Raw genomic sequence first — 17447 nt, 5'->3', positions numbered from 1 at the left:
TTTATTATGATCCTAATCGGATATAGCCTACCTCTCTGGTCTAGATCACCAGCTCTTTATTGTGATCCTAATCGGATATAGCCTACCTCTCTGGTCTAGATCACCAGCTCTTTATTATGATCCTAATCGGATATAGCCTACCTCTCTGGTCTAGATCACCAGCTCTTTATTATGATCCTAATCGGATATAGCCTACCTCTCTGGTTTAGATCACCAGCTCTTTATTATGATCCTAATCGGATATAGCCTACCTCTCTGGTCTAGGTCACCAGCTCTTTATTATGATCCTAATCGGATATAGCCTACCTCTCTGGTCTAGGTCACCAGCTCTTTATTATGATCCTAATCGGATATAGCCTACCTCTCTGGGCTAGATCACCAGCTCTTTATTATGATCCTAATCGGATATAGCCTACCTCTCTGGTCTAGATCACCAGCTCTTTATTATGATCCTAATCGGATATAGCCTACCTCTCTGGTCTAGGTCACCAGCTCTTTATTATGATCCTAATCGGATATAGCCTACCTCTCTGGTCTAGGTCACCAGCTCTTTATTATGATCCTAATCGGATATAGCCTACCTCTCTGGTCTAGGTCACCAGCTCTTTATTATGATCCTAATCGGATATAGCCTACCTCTCTGGTCTAGGTCACCAGCTCTTTATTATGATCCTAATCGGATATAGCCTACCTCTCTGGTCTAGGTCACCAGCTCTTTATTATGATCCTAATCGGATATAGCCTACCTCTCTGGTCTAGGTCACCAGCTCTTTATTATGATCCTAATCGGATATAGCCTACCTCTCTGGTCTAGGTCACCAGCTCTTTATTATGATCCTAATCGGATATAGCCTACCTCTCTGGTCTAGGTCACCAGCTCTTTATTATGATCCTAATCGGATATAGCCTACCTCTCTGGTCTAGGTCACCAGCTCTTTATTATGATCCTATCGGATATAGCCTACCTCTCTGGTCTAGGTCACCAGCTCTTTATTATGATCCTAATCGGATATAGCCTACCTCTCTGGTCTAGGTCACCAGCTCTTTATTATGATCCTAATCGGATATAGCCTACCTCTCTGGTCTAGGTCACCAGCTCTTTATTATGATCCTAATCGGATATAGCCTACCTCTCTGGTCTAGGTCACCAGCTCTTTATTATGATCCTAATCGGATATAGCCTACCTCTCTGGTCTAGGTCACCAGCTCTTTATTATGATCCTAATCGGATATAGCCTACCTCTCTGGTCTAGATCACCAGCTCTTTATTATGATCCTAATCGGATATAGCCTACCTCTCTGGTCTAGGTCACCAGCTCTTTATTATGATCCTAATCGGATATAGCCTACCTCTCTGGTCTAGATCACCAGCTCTTTATTATGATCCTAATCGGATATAGCCTACCTCTCTGGTCTAGATCACCAGCTCTTTATTATGATCCTAATCGGATATAGCCTACCTCTCTGGTCTAGATCACCAGCTCTTTATTATGATCCTAATCGGATATAGCCTACCTCTCTGGTCTAGATCACCAGCTCTTTATTGTGATCCTAATCGGATATAGCCTACCTCTCTGGGCTAGATCACCAGCTCTTTATTATGATCCTAATCGGATATAGCCTACCTCTCTGGGCTAGATCACCAGCTCTTTATTGTGATCCTAATCTGATATAGCCTACCTCTCTGGGCTAGATCACCAGCTCTTTATTGTGATCCTAATCGGATATAGCCTACCTCTCTGGGCTAGATCACCAGCTCTTTATTATGATCCTAATCGGATATAGCCTACCTCTCTGGGCTAGATCACCAGCTCTTTATTGTGATCCTAATCGGATATAGCCTACCTCTCTGGTCTAGATCACCAGCTCTTTATTATGATCCTAATCGGATATAGCCTACCTCTCTGGGTCTAGGTCACCAGCTCTTTATTATGATCCTAATCGGATATAGCCTACCTCTCTGGGCTAGATCACCAGCTCTTTATTATGATCCTAATCGGATATAGCCTACTTCTCTGGGCTACATCACCAGCTCTTTATTGTGATCCTAATCAGATATAGCCTACCTCTCTGGGCTAGATCACCAGCTCTTTATTGTGATCCTAATCGGATATAGCCTACCTCTCTGGTCTAGATCACCAGCTCTTTATTGTGATCCTAATCGGATATAGCCTACCTCTCTGGGCTAGATCACCAGCTCTTTATTGTGATCCTAATCGGATATAGCCTACCTCTCTGGTCTAGATCACCAGCTCTTTATTATGATCCTAATCGGATATAGCCTACCTCTCTGGGCTAGATCACCAGCTCTTTATTATGATCCTAATCGGATATAGCCTACCTCTCTGGTCTAGATCACCAGCTCTTTATTATGATCCTAATCGGATATAGCCTACCTCTCTGGTCTAGATCACCAGCTCTTTATGATCCTAATCGGATATAGCCTACCTCTCTGGTCTAGGTCACCAGCTCTTTATTATGATCCTAATCGGATATAGCCTACCTCTCTGGGCTAGATCACCAGCTCTTTATTATGATCCTAATCGGATATAGCCTACCTTTCTGGGCTAGATCACCAGCTCTTTATTATGATCCTAATCGGATATAGCCTACCTCTCTGGGCTAGATCACCAGCTTTTTATTATGATCCTAATCGGATATAGCCTACCTCTCTGGTCTAGATCACCAGCTCTTTATTATGATCCTAATCGGATATAGCCTACCTCTCTGGTCTAGATCACCAGCTCTTTATTATGATCCTAATCGGATATAGCCTACCTCTCTGGTCTAGATCACCAGCTCTTTATTATGATCCTAATCGGATATAGCCTACCTCTCTGGTCTAGGTCACCAGCTCTTTATTATGATCCTAATCGGATATAGCCTACCTCTCTGGGCTAGATCACCAGCTCTTTATTATGATCCTAATCGGATATAGCCTACCTCTCTGGGCTAGATCACCAGCTCTTTATTATGATCCTAATCGGATATAGCCTACCTCTCTGGGCTAGATCACCAGCTCTTTATTATGATCCTAATCGGATATAGCCTACCTCTCTGGTCTAGGTCACCAGCTCTTTATTGTGATCCTAATCGGATATAGCCTACCTCTCTGGGCTAGATCACCAGCTCTTTATTGTGATCCTAATCGGATATAGCCTACCTCTCTGGGCTACATCACCAGCTCTTTATTGTGATCCTAATCGGATATAGCCTACCTCTCTGGGCTAGATCACCAGCTCTTTATTGTGATCCTAATCGGATATAGCCTACCTCTCTGGTCTAGATCACCAGCTCTTTATTGTGATCCTAATCGGATATAGCCTACCTCTCTGGGCTAGATCACCAGCTCTTTATTGTGATCCTAATCGGATATAGCCTACCTCTCTGGGCTAGATCACCAGCTCTTTATTGTGATCCTAATCGGATATAGCCTACCTCTCTGGGCTAGATCACCAGCTCTTTATGATCCTAATCGGATATAGCCTACCTCTCTGGTCTAGGTCACCAGCTCTTTATTATGATCCTAATCGGATATAGCCTACCTCTCTGGGCTAGATCACCAGCTCTTTATTATGATCCTAATCGGATATAGCCTACCTTTCTGGGCTAGATCACCAGCTCTTTATTATGATCCTAATCGGATATAGCCTACCTCTCTGGGCTAGATCACCAGCTCTTTATTATGATCCTAATCGGATATAGCCTACCTCTCTGGTCTAGGTCACCAGCTCTTTATTATGATCCTAATCGGATATAGCCTACCTCTCTGGGCTAGATCACCAGCTCTTTATTATGATCCTAATCGGATATAGCCTACCTCTCTGGGCTACATCACCAGCTCTTTATTGTGATCCTAATCAGATATAGCCTACCTCTCTGGGCTAGATCACCAGCTCTTTATTGTGATCCTAATCGGATATAGCCTACCTCTCTGGTCTAGATCACCAGCTCTTTATTATGATCCTAATCGGATATAGCCTACCTCTCTGGGCTAGATCACCAGCTCTTTATTGTGATCCTAATCGGATATAGCCTACCTCTCTGGGCTAGATCACCAGCTCTTTATTGTGATCCTAATCGGATATAGCCTACCTCTCTGGTCTAGATCACCAGCTCTTTATTGTGATCCTAATCGGATATAGCCTACCTCTCTGGTCTAGATCACCAGCTCTTTATTGTGATCCTAATCGGATATAGCCTACCTCTCTGGGCTAGATCACCAGCTCTTTATTATGATCCTAATCGGATATAGCCTACCTCTCTGGTCTAGATCACCAGCTCTTTATTATGATCCTAATCGGATATAGCCTACCTCTCTGGTCTAGATCACCAGCTCTTTATTATGATCCTAATCGGATATAGCCTACCTCTCTGGTCTAGATCACCAGCTCTTTATTATGATCCTAATCGGATATAGCCTACCTCTCTGGTCTAGGTCACCAGCTCTTTATTATGATCCTAATCGGATATAGCCTACCTCTCTGGGCTAGATCACCAGCTCTTTATTATGATCCTAATCGGATATAGCCTACCTCTCTGGGCTAGATCACCAGCTCTTTATTATGATCCTAATCGGATATAGCCTACCTCTCTGGGCTAGATCACCAGCTCTTTATTATGATCCTAATCGGATATAGCCTACCTCTCTGGTCTAGATCACCAGCTCTTTATTATGATCCTAATCGGATATAGCCTACCTCTCTGGTCTAGGTCACCAGCTCTTTATTATGATCCTAATCGGATATAGCCTACCTCTCTGGTCTAGATCACCAGCTCTTTATTATGATCCTAATCGGATATAGCCTACCTCTCTGGTCTAGGTCACCAGCTCTTTATTATGATCCTAATCGGATATAGCCTACCTCTCTGGTCTAGGTCACCAGCTCTTTAATATGATCCTAATCGGATATAGCCTACCTCTCTGGTCTAGGTCACCAGCTCTTTATTATGATCCTAATCGGATATAGCCTACCTCTCTGGTCTAGGTCACCAGCTCTTTATTATGATCCTAATCGGATATAGCCTACCTCTCTGGTCTAGGTCACCAGCTCTTTATTATGATCCTAATCGGATATAGCCTACCTCTCTGGTCTAGGTCACCAGCTCTTTATTATGATCCTAATCGGATATAGCCTACCTCTCTGGTCTAGGTCACCAGCTCTTTATTATGATCCTAATCGGATATAGCCTACCTCTCTGGTCTAGGTCACCAGCTCTTTATTATGATCCTAATCGGATATAGCCTACCTCTCTGGTCTAGGTCACCAGCTCTTTATTATGATCCTAATCGGATATAGCCTACCTCTCTGGTCTAGGTCACCAGCTCTTTATTATGATCCTAATCGGATATAGCCTACCTCTGCGGTCTAGATCACCAGCTCTTTATTATGATCCTAATCGGATATAGCCTACCTCTGCGGTCTAGATCACCAGCTCTTTATTATGATCCTAGTCGGATATAGCCTACCTCTGCGGTCTAGATCACCAGCTCTTTATTATGATCCTAATCGGATATAGCCTACCTCTCTGGGCTAGATCACCAGCTCTTTATTATGATCCTAATCGGATATAGCCTACCTCTCTGGTCTAGATCACCAGCTCTTTATTATGATCCTAATCGGATATAGCCTACCTCTCTGGTCTAGATCACCAGCTCTTTATTATGATCCTAATCGGATATAGCCTACCTCTCTGGTCTAGATCACCAGCTCTTTATTATGATCCTAATCGGATATAGCCTACCTCTCTGGGCTAGATCACCAGCTCTTTATTGTGATCCTAATCGGATATAGCCTACCTCTCTGGGCTAGATCACCAGCTCTTTATTGTGATCCTAATCGGATATAGCCTACCTCTCTGGGCTAGATCACCAGCTCTTTATTGTGATCCTAATCGGATATAGCCTACCTCTCTGGGCTACATCACCAGCTCTTTATTGTGATCCTAATCGGATATAGCCTACCTCTCTGGGCTAGATCACCAGCTCTTTATTGTGATCCTAATCGGATATAGCCTACCTCTCTGGGCTAGATCACCAGCTCTTTATTATGATCCTAATCGGATATAGCCTACCTCTCTGGGCTAGATCACCAGCTCTTTATTGTGATCCTAATCGGATATAGCCTACCTCTCTGGGCTAGATCACCAGCTCTTTATTGTGATCCTAATCGGATATAGCCTACCTCTCTGGTCTAGATCACCAGCTCTTTATTGTGATCCTAATCGGATATAGCCTACCTCTCTGGTCTAGATCACCAGCTCTTTATTGTGATCCTAATCGGATATAGCCTACCTCTCTGGTCTAGATCACCAGCTCTTTATTGTGATCCTAATCGGATATAGCCTACCTCTCTGGGCTAGATCACCAGCTCTTTATTGTGATCCTAATCGGATATAGCCTACCTCTCTGGTCTAGATCACCAGCTCTTTATTATGATCCTAATCGGATATAGCCTACCTCTCTGGTCTAGATCACCAGCTCTTTATTATGATCCTAATCGGATATAGCCTACCTCTCTGGTCTAGATCACCAGCTCTTTATTATGATCCTAATCGGATATAGCCTACCTCTCTGGGCTAGATCACCAGCTCTTTATTATGATCCTAATCGGATATAGCCTACCTCTCTGGTCTAGATCACCAGCTCTTTATTATGATCCTAATCGGATATAGCCTACCTCTCTGGTCTAGATCACCAGCTCTTTATTATGATCCTAATCGGATATAGCCTACCTCCCTGGTCTAGATCACCAGCTCTTTATTATGATCCTAATCGGATATAGCCTACCTCTCTGGTCTAGATCACCAGCTCTTTATTATGATCCTAATCGGATATAGCCTACCTCTCTGGTCTAGATCACCAGCTCTTTATTATGATCCTAATCGGATATAGCCTACCTCTCTGGTCTAGATCACCAGCTCTTTATTATGATCCTAATCGGATATAGCCTACCTCTCTGGTCTAGATCACCAGCTCTTTATTATGATCCTAATCGGATATAGCCTACCTCTCTGGGCTAGATCACCAGCTCTTTATTATGATCCTAATCGGATATAGCCTACCTCTCTGGGCTAGATCACCAGCTCTTTATTATGATCCTAATCGGATATAGCCTACCTCTCTGGGCTACATCACCAGCTCTTTATTGTGATCCTAATCGGATATAGCCTACCTCTCTGGGCTAGATCACCAGCTCTTTATTGTGATCCTAATCGGATATAGCCTACCTCTCTGGTCTAGATCACCAGCTCTTTATTATGATCCTAATCGGATATAGCCTACCTCTCTGGGCTAGATCACCAGCTCTTTATTGTGATCCTAATCGAATATAGCCTACCTCTCTGGGCTAGATCACCAGCTCTTTATTGTGATCCTAATCGAATATAGCCTACCTCTCTGGGCTAGATCACCAGCTCTTTATTATGATCCTAATCGGATATAGCCTACCTCTCTGGGCTAGATCACCAGCTCTTTATTATGATCCTAATCGGATATAGCCTACCTCTCTGGGCTAGATCACCAGCTCTTTATTATGATCCTAATCGGATATAGCCTACCTCTCTGGGCTAGATCACCAGCTCTTTATTATGATCCTAATCGGATATAGCCTACCTCTCTGGTCTAGGTCACCAGCTCTTTATTATGATCCTAATCGGATATAGCCTACCTCTCTGGTCTAGGTCACCAGCTCTTTATTATGATCCTAATCGGATATAGCCTACCTCTCTGGTCTAGATCACCAGCTCTTTATTGTGATCCTAATCGGATATAGCCTACCTCTCTGGTCTAGGTCACCAGCTCTTTATTATGATCCTAATCGGATATAGCCTACCTCTCTGGTCTAGATCACCAGCTCTTTATTGTGATCCTAATCGGATATAGCCTACCTCTCTGGTCTAGATCACCAGCTCTTTATTGTGATCCTAATCGGATATAGCCTACCTCTCTGGTCTAGATCACCAGCTCTTTATTATGATCCTAATCGGATATAGCCTACCTCTCTGGTCTAGGTCACCAGCTCTTTATTATGATCCTAATCGGATATAGCCTACCTCTCTGGTCTAGGTCACCAGCTCTTTATTATGATCCTAATCGGATATAGCCTACCTCTCTGGTCTAGGTCACCAGCTCTTTATTATGATCCTAATCGGATATAGCCTACCTCTCTGGTCTAGGTCACCAGGTCTTTATTATGATCCTAATCTGATATAGCCTACCTCTCTGGTCTAGGTCACCAGCTCTTTATTATGATCCTAATCGGATATAGCCTACCAATGCCACTGGGCTAGACCGTAGACCTGGGTTAACTACATCTGATCTGACCACTGTACAGAACAGCAGTAGACCTGGGTTAACTACATCTGATCTGACCACTGTACAGAACAGCAGTAGACCTGGGTTAACTACATCTGATCTGACCACTGTACAGAACAGCAGTAGACCTGGGTTAACTACATCTGATCTGACCACTGTACAGAACAGCAGTAGACCTGGGTTAACTACATCTGATCTGACCACTGTACAGAACAGCAGTACATTTACATTCACATTTTAGTCATTTAGCAGACGCTCTTATCCAGAGCGACTTACAGTTAGTGAGTGCATACATAATTTTTATTTTTTTCATACTGGCCCCCCGTGGGAATCGAACCCACGACCCTGGCGTTGCAAACGCCATGCTCTACCAACTGAGCTACATCCCTGCCGGCCATTCCCTCCCCTACCCTGGACGACGCTGGGCCAATTGTGCGCCGCCCCATGGGTCTCCCGGTCGCGGCCGGCTATGACAGATGGTTAACTACATCTGATCTGACAGATCTCAACACCATACCCTACACAACCAGGACCTCAACCCTCGTCACACTCATCTGACTAGATTAGTGTTGTGACCTATAACATTATAGCTACATATTCCGTTCTCATAGCCTTTGTAGGAAGAATGTGGTCAGGCCTGATTCCATTCTTTGGTTATATGCTGTAATGTTTGCAGGGAGTTTTCTCTATAGTGAGCGTTGGGTTGGCGTGGTCCATTCTTTGGTAGTGTGCTGTTTCTCTGTAATGAGTAATGTTTTCAGGGCCGGCATGATTTAGTTGTTAGTCATCAGAAGCACTAGTTACTGTCTGTCCTTGATGTATTATAGGCCATGAATAACATATTCAGCTATATGCCACAACCCAAAATGAACACGTGACTAGGCCTACTTCAAATCAAAGATGTTTCTAACCTTCTGTCTGTCCTGGAGTGTAGGAGACCTGTTGGAGGAGTCTCAGTCGGAGGCGTCTAAGTTGCGTCAGCGTGTCGAGGAGCTGGTCAGAGACAACGAGGCCCTGAAGTCTTCTACCTCCAGCTTCTGTACAGGAGGACCTGTTCAGACTGAGACACAGGGTATGGTATCAGAGATGGCTTTTCTACATTATTATTATTATTCATGATTTACAGCAGGATGTTATCGTCAATGGCCCAGTGCATTCAAACGTGTGATTGTCCTGTGTTTTTATATGTTCATTTCCACACTGAGGTTGGAGTAAATCTGTACATTTTTTGAAAATGATAATGACATTTTAGTGTAAGAGCTGTTTGAAATGTCAGCCTGTTTTGGTGGGATGGAGTTCTGGGTAAATTAGTCAATAGACCAATAAGAAATAGATCCTAATCTCTCTGTCAATAACAGCTAATCTCCATACCACTCCCAGACAGTCATATCAAAATTATTGCTTGAGAAATTGCACTTTGCTAAGAAGCTATTTTTAATTTCTTTTTGACAATTTTCATTGAAAACAATCACAGTAAGGTACTTAACAGTGCTGTGACTGTATAATGACCCTATAACTGTATGATGACTCCTGACTGGTTCAGGTCAGGGGAAGCTTCACCGCCAGCCCAGTATGGACCAGAGAGAGAGTCGGCCGTGTCTCTCAACGGGGAAGGCCCTACATCATGAGCAGCCCAGTGTAAGTAAACAGATATGACTTTATAGCTACAGAGTACTTTATATTTTTATAGATATCAGGATGAGCAGCCCAGTGTAAGTAAACAGATATGACTTTATAGCTACAGAGTACTTTATATTTTATAGATATCAGGATGAGCAGCCCAGTGTAAGTAAACAGATATTACTTTATAGCTATAGAGTACTTTATATTTTATAGATATCAGGATGAGCAGCCCAGTGTAAGTAAACATATATTACTTTATAGCTACAGAGTACTTTATATTTTATAGATATCAGGATGAGCAGCCCAGTGTAAGTAAACATATATTACTTTATAGCTAGTGAGTACTTTATATTTTATAGATATCAGGATGAGCAGCCCAGTGTAAGTAAACAGATATTACTTTATAGCTATAGAGTACTTTATATTTTATAGATATCGGAAAACAGCCCAGTGTAAGTAAACAGATATTACTTTATAGCTATAGAGTACTTTATATTTTATAGATATCAGGATGAGCAGCCCAGTGTAAGTAAACAGATATTACTTTATAGCTACAAAGTACTTTATATTTTTATAGATATCAGGATGAGCAGCCCAGTGTAAGTAAACAGATATTACTTCATAGCTACAGAGTACTTTATATTTTATAGATATCAGGATGAGCAGCCCAGTGTAAGTAAACAGATATTACTTTATAGCTACAGAGTACTTTATATTTTATAGATATCAGGATGAGCAGCCCAGTGTAAGTAAACAGATATTACTTCATAGCTACAGAGTACTTTATATTTTATAGATATCAGGATGAGCAGCCCAGTGTAAGTAAACAGATATTACTTCATAGCTACAGAGTACTTTATATTTTATAGATATCAGGATGAGCAGCCCAGTGTAAGTAAACAGATATTACTTTATAGCTATAGAGTACTTTATATTTTATAGATATTGTTGATCAGGCTGAGCAGCCCAGAACATAAAGTACAACCTCATCAGCCTACAACCTCATCAGCCTGAAACATAACATTTACATGTCAGGTGGTGTTGTGCTTTTATGTCTTTCTCAACTGGTTTATGGCTTCCAGCAAAGGCTAACTGATAGTAGTTTTCATTTTAAACGGTTCACTTACGTTCAGTACCTTGTAGCTACAAGTGTCAAACCCCGGGACCATATTGGTTAGCTAAATAGTCATATTGGTTTACTTAAAGGGATAGTTCCGGATTTTGGCAATGAAGCCCTTTTTTCTACTTCCCCAGAGTTGGGTGAACTCGTGGATACATTTTTTTGGGGCTCTGCGTGTAGTTTGAAGGAAGTTGCTAACTAGCGTTAGTGCAACATGCTAGCTGTTCTCATAGACTTCAAGTCATTGCGCTAACGCTAGTTAGCCTTGGCTCAGGAAACTACGTCTAACTTCCTCCTTACTGGACGCAGAGGCATAAAAAAGGTATCCACAAGTTCATCTGACTCTGGGGAAGTAGATAAAGAGCTTCATTGACAAATTCCCATCTATCCCTTTAACACTGTTCAGTCTGGATCTATTCCAGTTTGTCATTGTCCTGTTTGGTGCTTGTAGGAAGGTCTGTCAGAGTTTGAGGTGGTGAACATGGAGGAGAAGACCTCCGATACCCAGACGGTAAGTACCAATTTTCACACGGGGCTAGCTAACAATAACGGGGCTCAAATGGGATGTTTGAAAAACGATCCAGGTTCTTTATGTAAATTGGTTGTTTAATCCATAAAGGTGTTCAGGACCACTCAATGCATCTGTTTATGTCTAGATAGATCACGTTCAACTTCCAGTCAAAACAGTTAACCTGTTCAACTCGTGAGCAAGTTGCGTAATTGTTGAGGTGACATATATATATTTTAGTTAAAATCTCTTATTCACCAACCAGGGGACAATTGGGGTGAGCCCCCAGAAAAAGTAAATGTATCTTTTTTGGGGGGAACTTCTGTATCTCTGTATTAGTCCCATTGTTTCGGACACCTTCATCAGTATTCCAGTTGTTACCTTTCTTACAGCACTAAGCATGTGTTTGTAGGACGTATCGTTCTGAAACTGAAGTGTACTGCGTCGTTTAGAAAATGCCACCAGAGTTAAAGAGGTTAAAACCATTGAACGTGTAATTTTATACCTGGTGAAGAATCTAAGAGCTTGACAGCAGCTCCTCAAGTTTCATTTCCTTAGCTCTCTGGTCATTTCTTCCATATCAGAAACTTATCCTGTGTCTCTTCTCTGGTGAGTCAACAGCCAACTAACTCAATACTGGTAGCTCAACATGAGTCGGCACAGGGAATGTCCACGATGTATTACTGACCACACACACTCACTCTCACACTCTCTCACACACACACACACACACACACACACACACACACACCACACTCACACTCACACTCACACTCACACTCACACTCACACTCACACTCACACACACACACACAAATGTGCTGTTAGGGAATGCCTGACATGGAAGAATGGCAGTCACAGAATATTCCGGCTAGATATGGTATAGAATCAAATGACCGTCACCTGATATACGCATCATCAGCCAAAGTATAGGAAAACGGTGACCCATTTTGGCACGTCTATAGACCTGAGCTCCTTATGAACGTTTCAGCACCTCTGACTCAATCTCAATGGAGTTTTGCTTCATTGTACAATATTGCACAAAATGTATAGTACTGCATTGCATATAGGATATGGAGCATTACTTACATGGCCAATCAACACGGAGGAGGGACCGAGTCTCCCTCGTGTGCCAGTCTATCTATCTACATGCTGTAGGATTCAGATGGGATTTGTCCTTTTATTTTTATACATCCAGTATCTTCAAAACTGGAGAGCTAGAAATGTATGTGGTGTTGTGCTGACATTACTTGATTAGTGTGGTGGTACAGAGGGTCTGACTGGTGTCTCTCAGGTCCTCAGTTTTTACTATTGTTTAACTCTCTTTTTTATCGATCTTAATGTCATATTTGTCTAGAAAATGTATTGTTTTGAAGTGCTATATAAATAAAGTTTGATTTGATCTCCAGACTGGTACCGGAGCAGGGCAGCTACCTCCGGAGAACCAGGAGTTAGCCAGCCAGCTGCAGCGTCTAGAAAGCTCCTTCAGTATCTTTGCTGAGGAGTCCAACCCCAACCAACTCCTAGCCCACCTGGGACGCATGGCCGTCGAGTTCCACCACCTCTCCTCCAAGGTCCAGAAGAATGAGCAGAGGACGTCCCTCCTACAGGTAACTGACAGGGAGAGGGGCAGGTTGGGAGACAGACAGGCTGAGAAGTAAACAGGTTGTCCACACAGGTATTTCAAAGACTGGAAATTCAGCATGTCACTTGAATAGCGAATAACTATTGTGTGTTTGTCATTCCTGATGCTGAACCAAATTATGTTGCAAAACCAAGGCAGCGTCTACTCTTCCTGGGGTCCAAATAGGAAACAAAACACAACAAATAATATACATTACACAATACATATAATTCAAAATACAATACAAAATATATCAAAATGTCTCTGTTCACAGTCCCCGTCGTGCCGTAAGGTGCTCTTTTATCTGGTTTTTGAAACTGGTTTTATTGCTAGCTTGGGTTACCTGGGGTGGCAGAGAGTTCCATGTAGTCATGGCTCTATTTAATACTGTGTGTTCCCCAGCCTCTGTTCTGGAGCTGGGGACTGTGAAGAGACCTCTGGCTGCATGTCTCGTGTTGAACCGATGAGTGTCCGAACTGTGTGCCAACTGCTTAAAACAGACAATTCGGTACCTTCAACACATCAATACCTCACAGAAAGACCAATAGTGATGCAGTCAATCTCTCCTCAACGTTGAGCCAGGAGAGATTGACATGCATGTCATTGACATTCGCCCTCTGTGTACATCTAAGTGCAATACGTACTGATCTGTTCTGGACCAACTGCAATTTTCCTACGTCCTTCTTTTGCCACACGTGACCACACAACTGGGCAGTCGTCCAGGTGCGACAAAACCCGGGCCACAGGAACTGCTTGGTTGATTTTAGATGTCAAGAAAGCAGAGCAATGCCTCATCATGGACAGACCTCTTCCCATTTTGTTTTTTGCAACCATTGAGTCTGTTTTCAGCAGGACAGCTTGCTATTCCCTTTGCCTCATCCCTCTCAGCCATACAGTTGATTCTTTTTTGTACTTTTTAAAAACATTTTTAGTCATTTAGCAGACGCTCTTATCCAGAGCAACTTACAGTTAGTGAGTGCATACATTTTTCATACTGGCCCCCCGTGGGAAAAGAACCCACAACCCTGGCGTTGCAAGGGCCATGCTCTACCAACTGAACTACAGGGGACTACCTGGATTTTTCAATTCTTCTATTCATGGGGATTTGGCAGTTCTAACACTCAGTTTTGTGATGGGCGCATGCCTATCAGTAACCGGAAAAGCAATTTCATAAATGCTTCAAGTGCGGGCATCCGGTTGTTCCTCATTACACACATCAGATCAACAAATATTTTTCACATCTTTGACATAGGAATCATTGCAAAACCTCTTGTGTAATCGATAATACACAATTTTACTTCCAAATCTTTGGAACTTTGTTTTTTCTAGATATGGCTATTATATAATGATCACTATATCCAATGGGTGTGGATACTGCTTTAGAGCAGACTTCTGCCGCATTAGTAAAGATGTGGTCAATACATGTGGGTGATTTTAGTTCCTGTTCTGTTCTGTAAATACCCTGGTAGGTTGACTGATAACCTGAACCAGATTGCAGGTATCAGTTACAGCTTGAAGCTTCTTTTTGAGTGGACAGCTTGATGACAACCAGTCAATATTTAGGTCACCCAGAAAATATACCTCTCTGTTGAGATCACATACATTATCGAGCATTTTACACACACAGTCCAAATACGGACTTTTAGCACTCCGTGGTCTATAGCAACTTCCTACGAGAATAGGCTTTAGGGAGCCATATTACTGCCATGTCAACAACGGTGTTCAAGACGATGTTGTAGTCCTTCAGATTGCCAAAAGCGAATGGCGTTAAAGCCAACGTGAGTGACGATGGTGCCAGTATTAGAGTAGTTGGCTAGAAATGTGGGCAGGAGGGAGTTGACGTATCGGACACGGGCGCCTGGGTGACAGTGGACCATGGTCGGCCCACAGGCCGTAGGCAGGCCAATGTCTCTCGCCATCGAGCTGCCCACGATGACGGCGGTTGTGATGGAGTCTGATGGTGAGGGAACAGGTCGGTCAGGGGGGAGGTGTGCGTCTTGGTACAGGAGGAGAGTGCTGTCTTACTAATGCTTGTCCCTCTGTTTGTCTAGACTCTTTGTATTTGTATTTATTATGGATCCCCATTAGTTCCTGCCAAGGCAGCAGCTACTCTTCCTGGGGTTTATTATGGATCCCCATTAGTTCCTGCCAAGGCAGCAGCTACTCTTCCTGGGGTTTATTATGGATCCCCATTAGTTCCTGCCAAGGCAGCAGCTACTCTTCCTGGGGTTTATTATGGATCCCCATTAGTTCCTGCCAAGGCAGCAGCTACTCTTCCTGGGGTTTATTATGGATCCCCATTAGTTCCTGCCAAGGCAGCAGCTACTCTTCCTGGGGTTTATTATGGATCCCCACCACTTCCTGCCAAGGCAGCAGCTACTCTTCCTGGGGTCCAAACACATGAAAGTACTTACATTACATATAAACCAAAAGATAAAACAGTTGTGTTCCTTGAGGTGTATTTTTACCTGTATTTAAAAAAAATCTGATTCTACTGCTTGCATCAGTTACCTGATGTTGAATAGAGTTCCATGTAGCCATGGTTCTATGTAGTACTGTGCGCCTCCCATAGTCTGTTCTGGACTTGGGGACTGTGAAGAGACCTCCGGTGTCATGTCTTGTGGGGTATTCATGGGTGTCCAAGCTGTGTGCTAGTATTTTAAACAGACAGCTCGGTACATTTAGCTTGTCAACACTTACAACAACTTACGTACTACAACAAGTAGTGATGAAGTCAATCTCTCCTCCACCTTGAGCCATGAAAGATTGACATGCATGTCATTAATGTTAGCTCTCAGTGTACTTTTAAGGGCCAGCCATGCTGCCCTGTTCTGAGCCAACTGCAATTTTCCCAAGTCCTTCTTTGTGGCACCTGACCACACGACTGAACAGTAGTCCAGGTGCGACAAAACTAGAGCCTGTAGGACCTGCCTTGTTGATAGGGTTGTTAAGAAGGCAGAGCAACGCTTTATTATGGACAGACTTCTCCCCATCTTAGCTACTGTTGTATCAATGTTTTGACCGTGTCAGTTTACAATCCAGGGTTACTCCAAGCAGTTTAGTCACCTCAACTTGCTCAATTTCCACATTATTCATTACGAGATGTAGTTGAGGTTTAGTGAGCAGCTCAGAGAGGAGAGTGCTGTGTTACTAATGCTTGTCCCTCTGTTTGTCTAGACTCTCTGTGAGCAGCTCAGACAGGAGAACAATGAGCTGAGAAAGAAGATGGAGGAGGACCTTCAGTACAGAAACGGTGACTTGGAACAGCTGAGGTGAGTTTTGAATTTTCTCTGGATTCAGTTGGACTTTCAGCTCCCCAGGGGAGAGAAGGAGTTTGAGTTTATTATTGTGAATTGAAACTGAATGTTGGCTTTATACTCTTTTCTGCTCCAAAGTCAAGTTTAGGACTTTGTTGGAGTTTATTGAGCTTAAATAAAGGCAATAAACACTTGGTAGTCAGTAAACGATGAGTAGACTTCTTTTTTCACTATGATTCTCTGTCCAGCAACTACAAAGCTTCAAGTGAAGTGACAGTTGGTCAAAGTTTTGTTTTTGATGATTCTGGAATTGCCCGAATATTCTCCCTACCTCAGTGGGACTGTAGGGTCTTCCCAGAGGATATCCTATGGCTCTGCCAAGTTGCACATTACTCTACTAAACACTGGGATAGATATTATAGATATCTCCATAACTGCATAGTAACACTAACCCTGCTTTCACTCTCTGGTCACTGCAGACAGGAGAACCTGAAGCTGAAAGAGCTGGTAACTGGAGGAGGAGATACTGCAACGGAGAGCGAGGGGCAGCCAGAAGCCAAAGAAGATGTGGTGAAAGAGGAAACTGCCAGCGTTAGATCCAAGATGGAGGTCAGCACACCACAGAAGGTATGCAAATCCTGCCCCAGAATGGATGGGATGGCACCTGTCTGATTCAGAGGACATTTTTAAAAGCTGGGAGAGGGAAAGGGCAAATGATCAGCATAGACGTCTAGTTTGAGTATTGTCAGTTTGAGTCAGGTCATTGCCAGGCATCACAGTAGTGGGATAGTTAGCATGACTAATGTCTCATCCTAACGTACAGTACATGTGACTGACTGTAGTTCTACTGTAATGTTGGTGTGGGATCTTTCTCATAGTGTCACATTGGTCAGTGTATAATGTCTGTGAGAGACTTCCCAGGTCTCTCTTGCAAATGCTTAAAAAAAAAATATGACACAGCTTGTATAAATGGTGATCTGTACCAGTGCGGGGGAATT

At 43.1% G+C, this 17447-nt stretch overlaps 1 protein-coding gene across 6 annotated transcripts in view; it reads left to right on the top strand.

Annotated features, from left to right (window-relative positions):
- The window catches only part of tnip1 (TNFAIP3 interacting protein 1), a 46581-nt gene that overhangs the window by 15527 nt on the left and 13607 nt on the right, over positions 1-17447 (top strand). For all 6 annotated transcript variants that reach the window (XM_041835782.2, XM_041835773.2, XM_041835763.2 and 3 more), the window contains 6 exons: positions 9252-9389; positions 9861-9955; positions 11512-11571; positions 12978-13178; positions 16370-16464; positions 16929-17076. In XM_041835782.2, the coding sequence (XP_041691716.1) occupies positions 9252-9389; positions 9861-9955; positions 11512-11571; positions 12978-13178; positions 16370-16464; positions 16929-17076 (737 nt within the window). The remainder of the gene's footprint in view (positions 1-9251; positions 9390-9860; positions 9956-11511; positions 11572-12977; positions 13179-16369; positions 16465-16928; positions 17077-17447) is intronic.

The sequence above is a fragment of the Coregonus clupeaformis genome, chromosome 29 (genome assembly GCF_020615455.1).
Source record: "Coregonus clupeaformis isolate EN_2021a chromosome 29, ASM2061545v1, whole genome shotgun sequence".
In the NCBI taxonomy this organism is placed as follows: Eukaryota; Metazoa; Chordata; class Actinopteri; order Salmoniformes; family Salmonidae; genus Coregonus; species Coregonus clupeaformis.
The sequence above is the reverse complement of the archived record's forward strand: the minus strand, read 5'-3'. Positions and strand labels throughout refer to the sequence as shown.